Source organism: Cebus imitator, unplaced genomic scaffold, assembly GCF_001604975.1.
Source record: "Cebus imitator isolate Cc_AM_T3 unplaced genomic scaffold, Cebus_imitator-1.0 Scaffold73, whole genome shotgun sequence".
NCBI lineage: Eukaryota > Metazoa > Chordata > Mammalia > Primates > Cebidae > Cebus > Cebus imitator.
In genome coordinates, this window is record NW_016107388.1 from 5,817,950 (window position 1) to 5,840,551 (window position 22,602).

The window sequence follows — 22,602 nt, forward strand, 5'->3', positions numbered from 1 at the left end:
TTCACTGTTGCCCAGGCTGGAGTGCAGTGGTGCAATCACGACTTACAGTAGCCTCCACCTCCCTAGTCTTAGGGAGTCCTCCCACCTCAGCCTCCTCCCAAGTAGCCTGGACTCCAGGTGCGTGCCACCATGCCAGGCTAAGTTTCAAATGTTTTTGTAGAGATGAGGTTTTACCATGTTGCCTAGGCTGGTCTTGAACTTCTGTCTCAGCCTTGCAAAGTGCTGGGATTACAGGCATGAGCCACTGTGCCTGGCCACATTTTTTATTTTTGAAAGTAATTAAGGGAGGCTGAGATGGGAAGATCACCTGAGGTCAAGAGTTTGAGACAAGCCTGGCCAACATGATGAAACCCTGTGTCTACTAAAACCACAAAATTTAGGCAGATGTGGTGGCAGGCACTTGTAATCCCAGCTTCTAGGGAGGCTGAGACAGGATAATTGCTTGAACCGTGAGGCAGAGGTAGCAGCGAGCTGAGATCACGCCATTGCACTGTAGCTTGGCTGATGACAGCAAAACCATATCTCAAAAAAAAGTAATTAATAATCATTTTTTTCTGCTTTTTAAGCTTTTTTGTTAAAAAGTAGGACATAGATGCACACATTAGCCTGGGCCTACACAGAGTGAGGATCATGAATATCTCTATCTTTCACCTCTATATCTTGCCCCACTGGAAGGTCTTCATGGGCAAAAGCATGCATGGAGCTGCCGTCTCCTATGATAATGATGCCTTCTTCTGGAGACTTCCTGAAGGACCTGCCTGACGCTGTTTTACAGTCAGTTTTAAAACATAAGTAGAAATATACTCTAAAAAAATAACAAAACATATAGTATAGTAAATAAATAAACCAGTAGCATAATCATTTATTATCTGCTGTGGTTTGGATATGATTTGTTCTGCCCCACCAAGCCTCCTGTTGAAATCTGACCCCCAGGGTTGGAGATGGGGCCTCTGGGAGGTCTTTGAGTCATGAAGGTGGAACTCTCATCAATCGCTTTGTGCCAGTCTCTCAGGAGTGAGTGAGTTCCCCCTCTTAATTCTCCAGAGAACTAGTTGTTAAAAAAAACCCTGGCACCTTCCCCCTCTGTCTTGCTTCTTTTCTTACCATGATCTCGGCAGGGCTCCTCTGCCTTCTGCCAGGAGTAGAAGCTTCCTGAAACCCTCACCAGAAGCGGATGCTAGTGCCGTGCTTCTCGTGTAGCCTGAAGGACAGGAGCCAAATAAACCTGTTTTCTATATGAATTCCCCAGCCTCAGATATTCCTTTAAACAACACAAACAGTCTAAGACATTATCATTACCAAGTATGTGCTGTGCATAATTGCATGTGCTATACTTTTATATGACTTGCAGTGCAGTAGGTTTGTTTACAACAGCATCACCACAAACATGTGAGTAATGTGTGCCCTAAGACAGTATGACGGCTATGATGTCAGTAGACAATACAAATTTTTCAGGTCCATTATAATCTTCTTCTTTTTTTGTTTTTGAGATGAAGTCTCACTGTCCCCCCGGCTGGAATGCAGTGGTGCCATCTCAGCTCACTGCAACCTCTGCCCCACTGGGTTCTAGTGATTCTCCTGCCTCAGCCTCCCGAGTAGTTGGGATTATGGGTGCTCAACACCACGCCTGGCTAATTTTTATGTTTTTAGTAGAGACGGGGTTTTGCCACGTTGCCCAGGCTGATCTCGACCTCCTGTCACGTCCATTATAATCTTACAATACCATTGCATATATGCGATTCATCATTGACCCCAACGTTCTCATGCGGTGTATGACTATATATAATTTCTAGGTAGGAGGTGCATTTGGTTTTGCTGGGCTTGAAATGTAAACCTTCATGGTAAACCTGCCTCTTCTTCCTGGCAATGGCTAATCCCATATGTCCTTCGTTAGCCCTTGCTCCACCAAAAAGTTTTCCAAAACATCATAGGAACTTTGGAAAATAGAGCATGTGTTTTTAAAAATATGCTTTGTTGAAAATTAGAGAATTTAGATGAAACCAGAAAATAAAAGCATCTATTATAAATGCAATCAATAAAATTTATATTTATGGTATTAATAAAATGTAGAAAGAAGAAGAATCACGAATATGTTTTTAGAGGAGACAGAGCATCAAAAGAACATCTGGCTTTTGATATATTTATGATGGAACTACATAATCAGTATTCTAGATGAATACAAGGAGGCTCTGTGGATGTTCAGGATAGGTATTTGAGACCATTTTACCTCTGGTATATCTATGATCATTCCAAAAATAATACAGAAAGATCAACAAATGTATATGTTCTTCAAAACTGACCGAACCAAGTAAATCTTAAAAAACCATTTGGATAAATAAGCAGAAAGACTTTAAGTCACTAGATTTTTCCCTTATCTTGTGAGGAAAGTTACTGGATTTCTCACTTATTTGATCTGAAAATTTACTAAGAATTGTATGAATAGATGATGTGGAATGATTCGGTGGCAGGGGCGGGCGGTGGAAAGGACAGCACTTTCTCCCATAAACCAGTATAAATTTCTCTGAATTAAAATTTTATATGCCTTTAATTTGGAAAAGTTACACATCTAGATGTCCTTAGAATAAAAATAGAATATGTATTCTGAAGCTTTTGGATATAATGTTCTCTAAATGTCACTTAGGGCAAGTTGGTTGATAGTATTGGTAGTCTTCTATATTTCTACTTACTTTTTTGTAACTATCAATTATTGAGAGAAGGGTGTTAAAATCTCCAAGTATGATTGCAAATTAGTCTATCCCTTTTATTTTTATCAAGTTTTTCTTCCCGTTTGTAAGCTTTATTAGTAGGTACCTTCACACTTAGGATTGTTATATCTAGTTGCTGAATTGACGCTTTCGTTATAAAATGACCTTGTGTGTCTCTAGTAATGCTCCTCTTCTTAAAGCCACCATTATCTAATGTTAATGTACACGTGCAGATTTCTGAAGCTTTGTGTTTTCTTGGTTTCTCATTTTCCATCCTTTCCTTTTTTAGCTGTCTGCGTATTTATACGGTACATTTTTTATATATAGCATATTGCTAGATGTTACTTTTCAAACACAGTCTGATCATCTCTCCCATTTAAATAAAAAGTTTGGTCTGTTTATTCTTTTAAAAAATTGAGTTGAAATTCACACAGCATACAATTAGCCATTTTAAAACATATCATTCAGTGGCATTTAGTACATTTAGTGGTTCATGTTATGCAGCCACTACCCTGTCCAGTTCCAAAACATTTTCATCACCCCAAAAGAGAGCTCTGTACACATTCAGCAATTTTTCTCCATTCTCCTCTCTCTTCTGACTGGCAACTAGGAATCTGTTTTCTGCCTCTTTGGATCGACTGTTTCTGGATATTTTATATCAATGGACTCATTAAGTGCATGGTCTTTTTTATTTGACTATTTTCCCTTAGCATAATGTTTTTGAGGTTTATCTATGTTGAAGCATCTATCAGTACTTCACTTCTTTTTATGGCTGAATAATATTCCTTTGTTTATATATATCATAATTTGTTCATCTATTCATCAGTTGTTGGACATTTGGTTTGTATACACATTTTGGCTGCATAGACTATGTTGTTATGAATATTTATGTACAAGTATTTCTCTGAATACCTGTTTTCCGTTCTTTTGGGTATATACCCAGCAGTAGAATGTTGAATCACGTGATAATACTATGTTTAATTTGATGAGAACTGTCAAATATTTTCCCATAGTGGCTGCACCTTATTGTTGTTTTTAGAATTCTTTATATATTCTGGATACCTCAATCTTATATATTATTTTGTTTCTCCTTTCTTTCTCATTTTGGGATAACTTATTGTTTCTTTTTTTTTTTTCATTCAATAATATCTTCTCCTTTGGCTTATTAACTGTGCCTCTTTTTGGCTGTTAGTGGTTTATGTACACATTACAATATGCATTCTTATCACATATAATATAATAAACTTTAAAAAGTGCTATCCCATTCATATGCCTTTAATCCCTTGTGCTATTATTGTTATGTATTTTATATTTTTTACATAAATAACAAACTCCATAAAACATAAAAATCCTATTCCTCATTATATTTGCTTTAAACAGTCCATTGGTTTGTATAAAATTTAACAAAAGAAGAAAAATTGTGTTTCATATATACCCTTTTGTATGTAGTATATTTACTATATCCATACTTCTCTTTTCTTGCTATACATTTACATGTCCACCTTGTATTATTTCTCTGAAACCTGAAGAACTTCTCTTTGCCTTTTTTTATAGTATGAGTTTGCTAGTTATAAATTTTCTTACCTTAATTTTTGAATTAAAAGATATTCATTTTACCTTCATTTTTAAAGAATATTTTTGCTAGATATAAAACTTTAGATTGGCAATGTTAAGTTTTTCTTAGAACTTAAAAGATGCTTCATTGTATTCTGGCCTGCATTATTTCTAAAACAAAAAATAGTAGCTATTCTTATTACTGTTCTCCTATATAAAAATAGTATTTTTCTTTGGCTGCTTTTAAGAATTTTTCTTTCCTTTTCACCAGTTACTATGATCTGTCTAGGTGTGTTTCTTTATATATATCTTGCTTGAGATTCACAATGATTGCTTTTTCTGTGGGTTGCTGTTTTTGGTCAAAATTGGAAAATTTTAATAAATACTTAAGTTTTTTTCTCTCCTCTATTCAATCTCTTTTTTCCTTCCAGGAGTCTAATTATATATTTGTTAGTTTAATTGATACTGTCTCACAGGTTGCTGAGGTGCTGTTAAATTGTTTTAGTAATTTTTTATTATATATTTCAATATGAATTTTTATTAACTGTCTTCAAGTTTACGGACTTTTTTGTGTCCAATTGGTTATTTTATTCCATTAATTATTATTTCACTTATTGTATATTTTAGATCTAAGATTTTCATTTTTTTTTTTTATATTTTCTAGATAGCTCTTGACAATGCTTATCTCTTTACTCAATATAAAGAGATATTTTCTTATGGATTATATGGCATGTTCACTATATTTTAATATCCTTGCCTGCTAATTCCAACATCCATGTTATTTGCCAGTCTATTTTTATTAGCCCTTTTTTAAAATTGACATTGTGCAGTTTGTTCATATGTCTAGTAATTTCGATTGCATACTAGATCTTGTGGATAATAGCGCAGTAACTCTGGATTCTGTTTATAGTCTTCTGAAGAATGTTGAGTGCTGTTAATTTGTGGATCACCTTGAATGTAGAGGTTTGTTTTTATACCTTGTTAAGACAGGGCTATTTGATCTTTATCCTTAGAGAATCTTTTTCCTAAAGAGATGTAGTTGTCATTTCTAATGCATGGTACTTCTAGGGATTTGATGGAAATTCTTGGGAATATATCATGCTTTTATAACTTGGTGTAACTCTAAAGTCTTTCCCTTAAGTCATTTGTGGTAAGTAATAGCTGGAATTGCCACTCAGTTATTTTAGCCTTCTGACTTGTTTTCTCTCTGAGCTCCTTGCAGTCATACTGTGTTTGAATAGTTTAGTCATTGGTCTAGGATTTGACTTGCACTTGCATACATATTTGGGGGCTCACCCACTTTTGTTCCCTCCTTTCTGTGATCTCCCCTCTCAATTTCTAGCTACTCTGGTAGCTCCAAATTAGTTCCACATTCATTCTGCTCATTCTTCAGCAGATTAGACTACATTTCTGCTTGAGTTTTAGCCTCCTTGTTTCTTGCAGAATTGGAAATGCCCTCTGGCAAAGAGCTATACAAATGTAGATATTGGCTATTTCAAGGGTAAGGATTTTTTTTCTCTCATTTAAGGTCAAATCCCTGGTTTTCCTGCCTGCTTTGTTTGTTTTACAGTGCCCTCAAGGATAATTTATTATTGTTGTTGTTCAAAAGTTAGGTCAAAAAAAGTTACTCTTCTAGAATAAAAGTGGAACCTACATAAAGAATTGATTACAATCCATTTATAGTTCGCCAGGATGTTTCAAGGTTTATTTCAAAATCCAGAAGAATATGACTGCTATGTTAAAAAAAAGTTAAAGACCCATATTAGGTGAACTTGGCTTTAACCTAAATCATACAACTCCTTCATAAAGATATCAGGACTTCATTTTCCAATAGAAATCATTCACTGTTGAAAATATAGATTGCATAACAAAACAAAAGCCAGATTTTTTCATTCATTTAAATACCAATTAATTGGATTACAAACTGTTATTGTTAAATTAAAAAAAACAAAGTGTCAAAGTGTTCGTAAGAGCCCTTTCCCAGTTACTGGGACTCAGATACTTATAAGAAAAAGGTTATAACAAATCATCACAATTTTGCAAATTATTATCAGATTTGTATGCCCACCAAAATTTTGATAGAAGCCAAAGAGAATGAAGAAAACACATGAAATGAAAAAAAATCTCTAGCTATATGATTTATTTAACAAGTGTTTACGGCAGTCTGTTCTCTGCCAAGGTCCTCAGGGAGTTAAGGGTCTAGTAGGGAAGGCTAAAAATGGACAAAGGACTTAAAGCTAAAGATGTAAGACTGAAACTTAGCTCCTAAGTTTAAATTTTCTCAGGAAAATAAGACAAGGGTATTTAAGGTACCCAGAATTATTTAGTGATAGTGCTCCTAAATCTTCAGAGGCATTGTAACAGTAGATAATCAAATGCGTGACATATCTGCTCCCTCTGAAAGTCAGGGGCTCGGGACTAGGAAAACATGTTATTCTGTGCAGGGAAAAACCCACTAGAATCTGCGATCACTTAGATTTTTGAAGCGTTTTAAGATTTTTGAGGAAAGGGCTTTTGAACTCAGCTTTGTGAATGACACCAAGACTAAAGAATAAAGCATTTTTTAAACCAATGACCTGTGTTTAGTTTCAGAAGGAAACCTGAATTCTCAGCCATAAAGCCCTTATACCCTTTTAAAAAACATCTAAGTATCATTTACTCATTAAGCCAGGAAAGTTTTATTTTTCAGTTATTTCATGAGGCAGTTTTACCTAGGATGTGTGTAACAGAAGAGTATCATATTTTCATGTTGTGTAATATAACAAACTGTCTATGCTTTGGGAGGTTTTTTTTTTTTTCTGGTGTCACTTCTTAAAATTGACCCTAACAATTTTTAGTGTTTCTAACTTGTTAGAACTTAGGTTTCTAGTCTATACTTCTATATTCCTACCCTGAGTTGAAAACTATAGTGTTTCTTTGAAAGGCAATCAATATGTAAAATGAGCTGTCCTAGATGACTTGAGACTCTGAGTTAAAATGCCCCAGATGGAATTCAGTGATCATAAAGCTAATTGGTGTTCCAGTGTGTTTTTCAACTTATGAAAGTGTCTTACACAGAGGATACAGACTTTGCACAACATGAAATTTGCTTGTAAGTAAAATAACTTACTTACCATTTATTGAAAAAAATACTAAAATTTCATGTGGATTTAGGGTATCCTGTTTAGAAAAATTCAACAAGGCAATCGTTACATGGGCACAAATGTCTCAGTTAAGCGTTACATCTAAAAGTAGTTACCCAAAGAGGAATTTTTTTTTTCCAAAAAACTGCGTGTATGAGGATTCACAGATCATGTTGTTTGCCTTGGAGATGCAGGTTTTTTCTTTTTACTTCTATATTTGACCATCCTCTAGTATGCTGTGGAATTTTTGTTTAAAAATGCCTCCATTTTTGAAAATGTGAAATAGGTATTTTACCGTAGAATTTGAAAAGGGAATGTGTTTTATTGATTTTTTAACTTGGAGAATCTTTTCTGGATTTTTCACACTAATAATATTTTTATTTACATTAACAAGTGAAAGTGTCCTTTTTTGTGACAATCTTCAAATTCTTTCTTGAGTAGTCCTCAAATGACTGTATAACTTTCCAGCTGTTTCACTTAAGCGGGCTTGAAGAGAAGCTTCATGGTGGTGTGAACCCAGTTACCAATGTGAGTCCTTCTGGTTATTCTGCAGAAGCCTCTCCACACCTGCCTAACTTGTGGTCTGTTCTAAGACCTATAAGGAATGCCAGTGTACAGATTACAAAGTATTTTCACAAGATTATCTAAGTTGGTCCTTACAAAAGCCTTCTTTTCCTAAACAGGGACTTGAGACTCAGGGATATGAAGGGAGGTGAGAAGATGCAGACCTCCAGCCAGATTTTCTGATGATAAGCTCTGTGCTTTTCCTCTCATGCCTTGCTTCCCATAAATGGTGTCTCTTCTAGTTAAGACTAACCTTTCATTGGGAATTCCATGCTGGAGAGAAAACCCCTTCAGAGCCCAGGCTGTGCTGGGGGCAGGGGGCGGACCCTGAAGACGTCGTGGATAGAGAGGACTGGTCCCTTTAAGGTCTCTCCTCCTCCCACCTGAACACGTAGCTCAGTGCTGGAGGGTCAAAGGCAGGGAAAAACAAAACGTCTGTAGAATGAACTTCGATGTTCTTTAGTGTCTTTCTCTTATGGTATTCATGACTTTCATCCTCTGATCCCCTTTAGTAATGATAAGAATGATTACTATGATCACCCCCATTTATCAAGTACCTAATCTGTAGGTATTTTTCCAGTTTTGCTGATTGATATCCAGTAGCCGCCCCCCCCTTATCTGCACTTTTGTTTTCCTTGGTTTCAGTTACCTGAGATCAACCATAGTTCAAAAACACTAAACGGAAAATTCTAGAAATAAACAATTCATACATTTTAAAGTGCATTCCATTCTGAGTAGTGAGATGGACTCTCACACCATCCCACTCCATCCTGCGCAGGATGTGATCATCCTTTTGAGGAGTGTGTCCATGCTATGCCTACTACCTGCTAGTTAGCCCTTTAGCAGCCCTCTGGGCCATCAGACCCACTCTGGTGGTATCACAGCACTTGCATTCACATCGGCCTTATTTTACTTTATAATGGCCCCAAAGTTCCAGAGTAGTAATGCTGGCATATTGTTATCATTGTTCTATTTTATTATTAGTTTTTGTTGTTAATCTCCTGCTATGTCTAATTTATAAACTGAACTTCATTATAAGTACGTACATATAGGAAAACACATCATATATATATAGGGTGTTGTACTGTCCATGGTTTTGGACACCCACTAGGAGTCTCCAAGTATACCTCCCATCCTGTAATGTGTCACTCATCCTCACAACCTTCTAGCAAAATGGCTGTTTATGATCTCATTATGTAGATGAGGGAACTGAAGTATAGAGAGATGATATAACTTGCCCAATGTCCTGGTGCCAGAAAGTCTCAGTGCCTGGGTTTGCACAAGGGTCCCTCTGCCCCAAACCAGTACCCTCAGGTGTTAAGCTGGACATTCCCACACCCGGAGGCAGCAACAACGCCTGTTCCAGGTCCACTTCTTAGCAGCAGCATTTATATCTGTTAAGTGCCTATCACACCTGAAAGTATATTAGACTTTGTTCAAACAGAAATAATACAATTTTAAGATTTAAATTATCCAGAACAATTCACTCAGATTCGATAAGCACTTTCATTCCTCTTTGTTTTGCTTATGCTGGTTCCCATCTTCTCTCTTTCACAGACACACTACGTATTCTTCTAAGTTCAGATCCTTTGCTACCTCTGGTGCTTTCGCTGAATCACATCACCATGGTTTTCTTCTACCTCTGCTTTGCTTACTTATCTCTGAATTGATCGAGTTCATTCTCATCTCTGTCCTCCCATATGAATTTTGATATCTGTTTATACACTTGCTTAGAACAGTGTTTGTCAGAACTTGTTAAATATTTAAATGATCCGATCTACTTACCACACACTTAACTTCTTGGAGTAGTGCATGTAATAAGTAGAATTATGAAAAACTGTGATGCATATACAGAGTTCTTTATTTTCTTCCTTAAATTCAGTGTAGATTTAACTCTGTTTTGTTAATAATTTCAATCACCCGAATCAGGCATTTTCAGATAATTATTCTGTCTTCAGGCTCTGGTTATGTAATGAGAGTTTATTGGTACTATTTCAGTTTTCAGTATGCAACATTAATGCAATGGGAATGGACTTTATTTCCATATTTCTTCTACCTCTCTGATTCTGACCCTGTGGCTCTCAGTGCATAGGCTGCTTTGGTCCTCAGATTAAGAACAATTTTATGGCTGGGTGTGGTGGCGCACACCTGTAATCCCAGCACTTTGGGAGGCAGAGGCGACTGAAATACGAGCTGGAGAGACCGAGCCTAACCTAGCCAACATGTTGAAACCCTGTCTCTATGTAAAACACAAAAATTAGCTGGGTGGTGGCACATGCCTATAGTCCCAGCTACTCAGGAGGCTGAGACAAGAGAATTCCTTGAACGTGGAAGTTGGAGGTTGCAGTGGGACAAGATTGTGCCATTGCACTCCAGCCTGACGACAGAGCGAGACTCCATCTCAAAAAATAAAATTCATCTTAACCTATGGCTATATATGACTATGTACAATTTTGAGCATAATTCTCTTTGTGGAGAATAACTGAGCAGTGATGTGGCCCATGTTTATGAGGAAAATCGTTCTACATTTTGGGAACACTGTCCTTTTTTGTGTGTTTTCAAATGCAGGAAGTTAAAGGTAGAAAACTAAAAAGTTATGTGCAAGAACAGTTTCTAGGCATATTACATTTTTATTTGACTAAACCTGAAGTGACTCAGGTTGATTAATTAAACCAGAACGAACAGTTCCAAACGAATTTGACTAATATGTTAGAAGCAATTTGGAAGCAGTCTGTAGCACTAGCCATGTTATAATACAGTCATTTTGGTTCTGCATCTGCTTGGCTAACCCAGGCATGCACAATCTATGGATAATTTGGTTTCTATACCATGACACAATTCAGTTATTATTTACAAGTATATTTGTAAATTACCAACAGAATTAGACACAGGATTTATCCATTTTAAATTTTACTTTTGATAGCCAAACCCTAGTTTTAGTTTCTTTCTGTGAGTGCTTGGACCCATTTTCTGTCCTGTCTTCAGAATAGATGGATTTATACCATTTCTTTTTGTTATTAGTACAAAATTCTGACTGATAAAACAATAGCTGCTCTATTTATTGACTTCTATCATACTTTGTAAGATTGGTAGTATTGTTATGTTTAGATGGGGGCACTGAAGCTTAGAGAGGTTGAAAAACTTGCTGCAGTGCACATAGCCAGCCAGCGCACAAGGAACTAACTTTCAGACTCACGTCTGTCTGACTTAAAAACCTGAGGTTGTAGAGACCATGTTATTTTGCCTTAGGGTGCATGTTGGAGCATGGCTACTGATTTCTATCATATTTCCTTCTATCAGTAACTTTGAGAAGGATTTTAGAGGTCTCGTACTTACCTGAACTAAGCACCAATGTTAACATTTTTTTCTATGTGGTAGACTTCCTATAATCACATTGTTCTAGAAATAATAGGAGGGGACCAACTATTAGCTTGACTGTGATGAATTCTGTCTCTGTGCACCTAGAGAGCATTTTGACTACAGGACAGAATTTGTTCAGAACAATTATCATCAATATGACAATCCAAGATTATTATCAAGAAAAACATTTTAGTAGCAAAAGGTAGCAGGTCTGCGTAACTGGGGTAACTACTGTGACCATTTATGATAATACCAAAGGGAGAAAAGATGTTGCAGGTCGCTGTGGGGTGAGGGCAGACAAAATACCAGAAGGCAGATTAAAGTGTTTCTAATTATAGTATGTGGCAGTCAGCATTTTGGCCTCATGATCTTTGGCCCTGGTGTTACTCTTATGACTACTGTATGTTATGTTCCATGGCAAATAGATTTTGCAGACGTAATTAAGGTTGCTAATCAGCTGACCTTAAAATAGGAAGATGATTCTGGTTTATAGAGGTGGGCCTACTCTAAGTCCTATGTGCCTCTAAAAGCACACATTTTTCTCCCAATGGTAGCAGAAATTCCAAGCATAAGAAGGGTTTGACGTGCCCTTGGTAACTCGGAGATGAACAGGGCCACATGTCGAGGAAACAGGGACCTCAATCCTACAGCCACAAGGAACAAGATCCTGCCAACAGCGTGAATAAGCTTGGAAGCGGAAGCTTCCCCAGAGCCTCCGAGGAGGAGCCCAGCCCACCCAGTGCCTTGATCTCAGTCTATGTGGTCTTAAGCAGAGGCTCAACTGAGCCACGTGGTGCCGGACTTCTGACTCATGGAATTAAATGGAAGATAATAAATGAGTCTTATTTTAAGTAATTAAATCTGTGGTAATTTGTTACAGAAGAAATTGAAAACTAATGTAGTACATAATTGATCAACTTTTTTCACATGACCCTCATAGGAATTTTCAAAAGAAAAATATTGCTTATCCTGAATAATATACCTTAGGATATTTGTTGTACTGATTAATTATGTGTTCTACAGGGGTGCAAAGGAATACAACCACATTACCAACACTGTTGTAGAATCACAGCTTGAACCCAGTGAACCCTAGTTTAAGTCTAGGTGTACATATGGTCTCTTCCTCAGGATCTCACTTTAATGGGAAAATTCAGCCTTAACACCAGAGCATTAGATTGTCTTATTCTTCAGGTCTAACCACTGAATGAATAGTGTGTAATAATAATTACAATAAAATATGTATATTGCAAGATAGTAAATGGTGAGTTGCTAAAAGTAAGGATGTGATGAAAACTAGCTGGATTTAATCTGTTGGTTTTTCCATGGTCAGTAGATACATGCTTCACCATATAGAACAGCATATCATGGTGTTAGAAGTAACTGGTTTCTTTCTTTCTTTCTTTCTTTTTTTTTTTTTTTTTGAGACAGAGTTTTGCTCTTGCCTCCCAGGCTGGAGTGCAATGGCGCAATCTCGGCTCACCACAACCTCCGTCTCCTGGGTTCAAGCGATTCTCCTGCCTCAGCCTCCGAGTAGCTGGGATTACAGGTGGCCACCAGCATACCCAGTGAATTTTTGTATTTTTAGTAGAAACGAAGTTTCTCCATGTTGGTCAGGCTGGTCTTGAACTCCTGACCTCAGGTGATCCGCCTACCTCAGGCTCCCAGAGTGCTGGGATTACAGGAGTGAACCATTGCGCCCGGCCCTGAAGTAACTGGTTCTAAGGGAAATTAGTAAGGAGTATTTATAATACAAAAAAATTGTAGGTATTGAGTTCAAAATTGAATATGAATTTGGAAATTGGAGATGTAGGGAGTTTTATTTGCCTTTTATCCTTTGTGTTACAGATTAATCTCAAAGATATTGGTGAAATCTATAAAATACGGATTGGACATGATAACACTGGAAAGAATCCCAGGTGGTATCTGGAAGAAGTTATACTTGAAAATATAGCCACATATGAGCGATTTTGTTTACCTGTTGATTCCTGGATAGCTGAGAATGAAAATGATGGAGATCTATGGAAGGAAATACCCATCATGGGAACTAAGAAAGCACCTTTGCCAGGTATATCATTTCATTTCCTTTGTGATATGTATTGAAAATTAAAATAATTGAGATGATTTAGAACAGGGACTGGCACCTTTTTCTGTAAAGGACCAGACACTAAATAACTCACACTTCATGGGCTATAAAGTCTCTGCTAAAACTGCTCAGCTCTGCCTGGGTAGTGAGGTAGCAGCTAGAGATAATATGGAAACAAATGATGTGGCTGCATGCTAATAAGCTTTATGCGTAGACTCTGAAATTGGAGTTTCATGTAACATTTATTTTTTAAGAAATAGTGTTCTGGTTTTGATTTTTTTAATCATTAAGAAAATAAGCATTCTAGCTCCTGGCCTGTACAGAAACAAGCGGCTGGCAGAGCTGGCTTATGGGCTGCACATTGTTTGGCCACCCGTGATTTAGAACATCAGGCTTTAGGATTAACACTAGGATGTCTGTTCAAAGGTGACAATGTATATACAAGAATATACGCGTGTGCTCAACTCATCTTTCTGTAAGACGCTTTGCTACCCATTTAAATGTGACTTTTTTCTTAGCTAATTATGTTAACAAATGCCAGCAATCATGAACTTTCGAGCACCTGAATTCCCTTACTGATTGTCTTGTCCTTTTTGCTTGAAAGCGAACTCACGCAATGTCTTAATTTTCTCTCTGTCCGTTCCCTGTATTTCTGATAACTACCTTCCTTCTGCCTCTACCACTGGAGAGAAAACATTATTTCTCAATGGGCACTGATGGCCTCTTTGTTCAGAATTAAATGATTTTTTTTTTCAGTCTAGTGTTTTTTTTTTTTTTTTTTTNTGGCCAGGCTGGTCTCAAACTCTTGACCTCAGGTGATCCACCCGCCTTGGCCTCCCAAAATGCTGGGATTACAGGTGAGAGCAACTGTGCCCAGCCCCCATCCACTTTTGTTTTGGTTTGGGAGACAGTCCCTCAGGCCCTCAGTCTTTTCTTTAAGACAGAGTCTTGCTTCGTCGCCAGGCGCCAGGCTGGAGTGCAGTGGCGCGATCTTGGCTCACTGCAACCTCTGCCTCCCGGGTTCAAGCAATTCTCCTGCCTCAGCCTCCCAAGTAGCTGGGACTACAGGTGTGCGCCACCACGCCTAGCCAATTTTTGTATTTTTTAGTAGAGATGAGGTTTCACCATGTGGGCCAGGATGGATCTCTTGACCTGGTGATCCACCTGCCTCGGCCTCCCAAAGTGCTGGGATAAGCATATGTTTGTGTATATGTGTGCATGTATGTGTTTGTGTGTTTCAGTGTGTGTATGTGCATGTATGCCTATATATGTGTGTGTGACAGAACATATATGTATGCGCATATATGTGTATGAGTATGTGCATGTATGTGACAGTAGGTGTATGTGTGTGTGTGTATGTGCGTATTCCTCCATGTGTGTGTGAGTCTGTGTGTATGAGTGTGTGTGTGTGTGTGTGTGTTCTGAGTGTCCTGGACCTCTCCACTGTATTTGATACTGACGCTGTTGATCTCTCATTTAAAGAGCAGAGGTTCTTAGAGGCTCTGGAACCAAGTCTTGGCTTGGTGATGTGATTACCTGTGTCACTCTGGGCAAGCTACTTAGCCTTCCTTAGCCAACATTTTCTTGTCTGTAAAATGGTGACAAATAGTGCCTATGTCACAGGATTGTTTTCAGTACATGGTGTTAGAAGTAACTGGTTTCTTTCTTTCTTTTTTTTTTTTTTTTTTTTTGAGACAGAGTTTTGCTCTTGCCTCCCAGGCTGGAGTGCAATGGCGCAATCTCGGCTCATCACAACCTCCGTCTCCTGGGTTCAAGCGATTCTCCTGCCTCAGTCTTCCCTGCATCTTTCTATTCATCCTTTCTCCAATCTAGCTAATGAAACTTGATCCATTAGCACTTCCCACCTAAAGGGGGTAATTTCTTAGCTGAAGCACACTAACCATTTCTTAAGGTATTTTCTCCAGCAGAAGAATATAATGTAATCATGATATTTACAGCTAATCTGACCAAGTCTTCTGATTTTTCTCAGGCTCTGACAGATCAATCCAGTTGCCCCTTTCCCAGATTAAATATTTGCACATTTAGTGGAAAATCATTAAAATAAGAAAATGAAAAAAAAATAACACCCCAATATTCAGCAATTAAACAGAGATCAAAACTCATGGGTGGCCAAGGAGTGTTCTGGGCATGCTGAGTACCACCTTTTGGAAAATCATCTTGGTGCCCTCCAGAGGCTCATTTATTATTCCCATGACATCAAGGAAAGCTGGCAGTGGATTCACACCAATGAACTGATACTTCCCTGACTTGGCTTTGAGAAGAGAAGGGAGATTGAAATGTTGACCTTTAATATTTTGGGATTATCTGTCCATCTATCAGAGCATTCTCTAGCTGGCCATGGGAAAAACAAGAGTGATAAGGAGAAACTTTTAAATTGTTAAGCTATTAATACCTATCTTGGAGTTGTCAGGCTGGGTAAAGTTGAAGGGGAGCACTTTAGGGTTGGATATTTTTAAATTTAGTAGCACAAAAAGAGTGGTTTTCCAGGCAGTTGGCACTTGCACTCTGAGCCGATTAATTTTGTGACATTGCCTCTTATTTTCAAAGGATTGCTGGAATGTTTTCAAAAGGAAAGGGTTTGGAGTCTCCAAACCTACTAGTCTGTAAGTTATCATTCTTTGGGGCTGAGCTAGATTGCTGGGAAGATCCTAGTGATCTCCTCCCAGATGCCAGCACTGCCAAGTGGAGCTTGTTCCATGCCTCTCTCTGATTTATTCACTATCCGTGGTGTTGGTGGGGAGCAGCCGGGAGGAGATGCGGATTGCCCTTGGCTTGTTGTCCTTAAGAGTCTTTAGTTAATGGCCTGGCAGAGATGCCCAGGGCTGATAAGAATGCTGACTCAGCTCCTGGCGGCCTCGCCATACGTTCTGGCTCCAGGCTCTCTCCAGGAGAGATTGATGATAAATGAAGGTGAGGTTCGAGGCCACATCTATGGGTGAAGACATGTTTGATGCCAGACTTTGGCAAGTGGTCAGGAGGTATGCTTAGGGCTTTACTTCAGATCAATAAATAACTATCTGAGAATGTATTAAAGTACCATCATATTTGAAATAGGCCTACTTCAAAATGTTTGCATTTATGAAACTTGAAGTCATGAGAAAATAAACTGAAGTGCCTGCTGACAACCTGTAGCAAGTTTTAGATAACAACTGAGCTAAATCCAGAAAAAGAAAGGATAAGCTTTCTTTAATGCCTTAGCCTTTATCACAGTACTCGCTCATATGTGAGGGGAAAAACGTGGGCTTCAGAGTGATACAGACCTTTTCGTCCATGAGAGGACCGTAGCTCAGACACACAGCATCTGGCCTCAAATCCAGGTCTCCACCACTGGCTGTGTGAATGGGGGCAAGTGGCCAGGTTTTCTGAATTTCTGTTACTTTCTTCGTGAAGTGGGAAATATAACATTTATTACCAGAATGACTACCATTTAATTCACCATCCAAACCAGGACTTTTCTGAGAGCTAAGAAGGGCTCTGAATCATTATTTCAGGAGAGCAGTGTCAGTGGAGACCTTTCCAGGCAAACCCAGGCCATAAGCCTCCTGTGGGGTTTCCACCAGCAGCGCGGCAGAGCAGGGCAATGGATGCCCGTCACAGAGGAGGCGCTCAGTACACTAAATTCATTCCTTCCCCTCCTTCCTTTGCAGTATCATGGGAACACTGGTATCACAAAGAGAACTTTGGGAGTTGTATAGGCTGTTCTCAACCCCACAGCCAGGGTGACCCACTTAAAATGTCAATCAGATTATGTCATTCCTTTGCTTACAACCCTCCAAATGTTTTCTGACTTACTAAGAATAACAGGCAAAGTCATCACAATGTCCTACAAGGACCTACTTGTGTCACGCCACCACCCGCTGCCCCCAGCTGCAGCCTCTATCTCCCTCGTGGCTCTGGCTTGCATCCCCGGAGCCCTCAGGCCCCTGCCCTTTCTGTCCCATCTGCTGTCACAGACCTCACCCAGGCCTCTGCATGGCCAGCTCTTCATCTGTGCTCAGGTCTCTAATCCAAGGGACCTCCAGTGCCACTTTCCCTGCAACCTTCTGTAAAACTGCAAGAAACTCCACTCCCTTCCCAACTGTGGCAACCCTTTTCTCTCTATGGCTCAGACATGATTCTTTTGTGTGTGAGAGACAGAGTCTTGCTCAGGCTGGAGTACAGTGGTGCAACCTCAGCCCACTGCAACCTCTACCTTCTGGGTTCAAGTGATTCTCCTGGCTCAGCCTTCTGAGTAGCGCCACCATGCCCAGCTAGTTTTTGTACTTTAATTTTATCTATCTAATCTATTTTTGTATTTTTAGTAGAGATGGGGTTTCACCATGTGGCCAGGGTGGTCTCAAACTCCTGACCTCAGGTAATCCACCCGCCTCAGCCTCCCAAAGTGCTGGGATTACAGGGGTGAGCCACTATGCCCAGCCCACAGGTATTTCTTTGTCAGCAATCAGATAGGTACTTTCAATCAAGAGGCACAGGAAGCTGCAGTTCCAAAGCGGCTCCGTTGGTCTTGGATCCCAAACCTTCAGCGCAGACTGGAACTGAACTGTCTGCACATGCTTAACGCTGAATCTCATTTGCCATCTGTTCCTGAGATCTCATTTCTCTGGGCTGTATCAATGTGATCTCACTACAATGAGTGCTTCGAAAGCTTAATTCTTTGACCTAAGAGAAAGCACTAAAACAGCTCATTAATTAAATCAAAGGGAAGCTTTGGCCTATGGGTTTGTCTTCGGGAAGTTTTGTTGCTCTGCCTGTAGAGCTCCAGGGCCCTCATGCCCACCCTTGCTCCAGTCTTGCGGGGGCTGGCAGCCCTCCCTGCACAGCATCACAGGGCTTAGGTACACAGGAAAGCAGGCCCACAGTAGGGGGTGGGGCGCGTGAGGAGTCTTTGGGGCAGTCATTAGTGTTACCTAGGTGCATTAGAGCCTCATGGCTAAGACTGAGAGACTAGGGAAGTACCCAAAACACAATTGCATTCTTTGTTCTGATTAGGAAAGTTTCCACAAAAAATACCCATGTTGACTAAAAACAGTGTGTGCCCTGTGATAAGGCTGTAGGCATAAATGAGAAGTTCATGGCCTTTTAGCCTTCTCCTTGAACTTTGCGGTTATTTGGTTTTGTAACCAAAGGTAGGTGGAGCCTAAAACTTTTCCAGAACTTTTTCCCAAGATGAAAGAAGTGTGCTGAGAGAGCATGGCCCCAGGATGACTTACCAGCTAGACAGAACTGGGGGCCTGGTGGCCCAAAGAACCCCTCACACCACCTTTTCTAATTTAGGAGCTAAATATTTATTAAATTAAATATTTGGTTAGCTCCTCGATTTATTTACCTTTAATGGCAAAAACCACAGTTACATTTGCACCAACCTATAGAAGGGCCTGAGCAGAGAATCTTCTGGTTAGGGTCCTAATTAAGATATAAGGTCTCATGGATTTCCCTGGAGTGTAGCGGTATTTGCCCCTAACAAAGGGTGTGGAGTCCTCTGTGTGTACATATGTGTGTGCGTTTGTAGACAGGCTGGTACATATGTTTGCACCGGGGCACATCTCTCTAGGTTAAGTTCCATAGATCATGTCCCAATAAAACATGAACTACTTACCTCGTTAGGAGAATAGAAGTCTGCAACATTAGAGATACAGCTGGAAAAATGATATTTTTCTGTGATCCTATTGTTTATTTTTAAATGGAGACTACTTCCTGAGCAGACTGAAAAATCTCGGGTCCTTTGGATAGAAGGAGAATGAATGACGCCACTGGGTCACACTGTGTAAAGGAGACAAGGAGGTATTCTAAATGAGCTCGGGCTTACCATGCTAGGTCCCCACCTCGCCCCTCTTCAGTCCCTCCACGGGCTGGTGAATAGTACTCCTTAGGGACTGTCAGAGTCTGGAAAGCCAAATTCCATTGTCCACTCCACTGACGCGTATGGACCTGGGTCCAGGAGATGTGTGGCTAATGGCCAGAAGCTGGGTGGCCCCTGGGGTGAACTGGGGAACAAGGACAAAGTTAGGAAGGAGGAGGCACATCCCAAAGACGATCAGGGAGGAGCACTTTGGGGCTGGAGTTGCAGAGTGCCTGGGAAGGTGACCTTGGGAATGTTGCAGCTCTGGGTGAGGGCAGCCACCGCCTTCTTATATGATTCATACCTGATGGGTGGTTCTTTGGCAACCAGCAGAGAGTGGTGCACAGAACTCATTGATGGATGGATGAAGGAGCACTTCCTTATTGAGCAGATATGTATGTGAGCTAGGAGCTGGGGGTTCTAACCTGAAAAAACATGAGCCCTTCCCCTAGGAACATGTAAGTTAGGAGCAAGGAAACCAAGATGCCCCCTGCAGGGATGAGTGGACCTGTGCAGGAGTGCCCTTAGAGAGTGACAGCTCGGCTGCAGACGGTCCTGCAGACACAGCTGTTGCCTGATAGATCACTGATAACATAAGTTGGCCTTAATAATGCAATTGCCTAATATTCTTTCATGCTTTGTTCAAAATCATCCTAAATTGAGGAGATTGCTTCCTTTTAAGGCATTTCTCTGGCAGTAGCTGCTTAAATCTAGGAGGAAAATTGCCTGGCTCAACTGATGTATTATCCCTTCCTGTGACTGACAGATGGCCGACTGCGGGTGAGGCAGCTGCCCGCTCCTTGGATGCGTACTTCTGGGGCTGACATCATTTGCCCTCAATATTTCTTTGCTCATGTTCAATCGCAACGTCTTAGATGAGTTTAGAAGTGGCCCTTCCTTCTGAAACATCTACTGGTCCTCGTGGTCTATGTATTTCTAGACATACATAGAAATCTAATAGAGGAAGAATCAATTCTGTTCCTCAGTTAAACGTCTGGTCTCTAAATATTTAAGCCACTCCATACCAGCCAGCTTTGTGAAGGGCTGCCTTCACTGCCACATGTCCGCAGTTTTCACTTTACTTTGCATAATCAGAAATGGTCCACCAAGGGAAAGAAAAACTTCTTGGCCCGAGAGCAATAGGAGATGTCCCTTAAAATGGAATCCAGTGGTGGAAATCTTAATCATTTTGACTCCGAATAAACTCAGTCACTTCCAGTTTACCGTTTAATGTAGTTTCTTTTGCTCTAAAACTGACCAATTCAGGATTCTTTCTTCTCCTTCTGTCCCTCTTCCTACTCCATGTGGATACCGTAGTTCCTGGATATTGTCCTCATGTCTGCAGGGGCGAGGGCCACCTTCAGTCCTCTTTGGCACCCCCAAGGTGCCTCATTCTGCTTGTCTTTGGGGGTAACCTCCTTCCTGACTGGTAATGTATGCTGAAGAAGCACACACCACACCAAGGCTCTGGGTTCTGTGCCACCCTGGATAGAAAAATATGTCCCTTTGGGACTATCACACTGATCTCAGCCATTCCATGCGTCTTTTAGCAGCAGTGGTGAGAGCTGATGAGGGCACTCTGTTGCCTTTCCCACACTCCTCCTGCCTGCTTGGACAACAGGACGCTGAGAGCCAACCCTCAGACTCTGCTGGTGCGTTGCTCAGGCCAAATCAGAGACACCAGGGAGGGAGGAAGGGAAGGAGGAAGAGGGGAGGGAGCGAGACAGAAAGACAGAAAAGGGACTTTTTCCCCTGACACGCTTGTAAAAAAAAGAGAGGGATTTTTTTTTTCAGGAAGTCTTAAAATTAATAATCACATCGTTCACAAGTGATGTCTCTCCTAAGATTCATTCAATTTGTTCCAGAAATCAGTGGACTTTTTATTCTAGGCCTTACTCAGAACTGTCTTCCCCCAAGCAATAAGAGTCACTCCCCAGAGGCCCAAGGGTCCTCGGGGCAAAAAATAAAAATGTAGGGAAGAAAAGTCTTAGCTACAATCTCATAATAGTGTCCTCATATGTTTGCCAGAATGATGGTGAAAATAATGATCTTTTGACAGATGGAATTCCAGTTCTGAATGGTAGAAAGCAGGGCTTTGTTCTGGCTGCGTTCATTTTAGATGGTGCAATGCTTCCACTGGCTCTCAGAGAAGGGGCCATCCAGCCACGGGCAGCGGGCACTGGAGCTGCTGACTTGAGAGCTGCACTCTATCACCTCTGAGCTCTGAGAGCCCCTCTACTCTCTTGGTTGACTGCTGACAGGTATCACAGCTCCTGGTCTTACCCCATTTGCTGCTATTCATTAAGCTGTCATGGTTCTTCACACTTTGCTGCTACCACTGTCCCTGTTTCCCAGCTCAGGCCCTGGGGCAGTGAGCCAAAAAGTGTGCGGTCCACTTTTTGGGGACAGCTAAGTTGCCTGCACTGTTCTGGGCTAGGCCCCAGAGCAGTGCGGGGCTCTGAGTAGAGAAATGCAGAAGGAATCAAACAGCTGCCGCTTTTCTTCCCTGCAGATCTACTCTCACTTCTATGACTTCTGTGTCCTTGGCCTCTAGTCCTGTAATATATATATATATATATATATATATATATATATATATGTAGCTTTTGTTTTGGTTTCATCTGCTCTTAATTGTAGAAAAGTTTCCCACATGAAAGTATATGTGGTTGCCCTCTCTCCCTCCTCCCCCGTCCCTTCTCCCTCCTGTTGCAGTTTTGTAGTTATTTGTCCCTGACCCACCTATGTGTGGGCTCAGTTATCTGGCGCAGCCATCCTTGGCAGTCACCTTGGGCAGTACAAGTGCCCCAGTGAGGAGCTGAGGCAGCAGGTAGATCTGGGGAGTCTCTGGCGGTTTCCACCTGCTTCTGTACCTTCTTCTCTGAGCCCCAAGGTTTGTGGGCTCCTTGGCTTCTAAGGAGTGCCTCCTCCTATCCTGTTCTTCCTGGGGCCTGAGGACAAGGTCTTGGTGGAGTGCTTGTAGGAGTGGTAAGGAGAGATCAACTGCAGGTGTTTGGTTGTTGATGTGTCCTGATCATCCTCTGTCTCTGCCTGCTGTGGACTGGGCCCAGTGAGACAGCTGCAGAAGGCACAGATGGTGTCTGGTTTAGGGCTCTTCTCCCATACACACTGCTGGACAGAGACTCCTGTACCATCACAGAAATATGAACTCACAGCCATAATGATGTAATCTCTGCATAGTACAACTGTGTCAAAAGAAAATAAAGAGACTAGATCATGATGCAGTGATATTATAGCAAAGAAACTAAAAATTTGAAGACTTATAATGATTGTATTTAAAGACATTTAAAAAAAGTTAGTGATGAAGAACAGTTATTTCCCAACATATGTGTGTAT

The 22,602-nt window shown here is 40.5% G+C and overlaps 1 protein-coding gene across 1 annotated transcript in view; it reads left to right on the forward strand.

Annotated features, from left to right (window-relative positions):
• The window catches only part of RP1 (RP1 axonemal microtubule associated), a 262,671-nt gene that overhangs the window by 219,078 nt on the left and 20,991 nt on the right, over positions 1-22,602 (forward strand). The window contains exon 26 of the mRNA XM_037739712.1: positions 13,151-13,370. Within this exon, the coding sequence (XP_037595640.1) occupies positions 13,151-13,370 (220 nt within the window). The remainder of the gene's footprint in view (positions 1-13,150; positions 13,371-22,602) is intronic.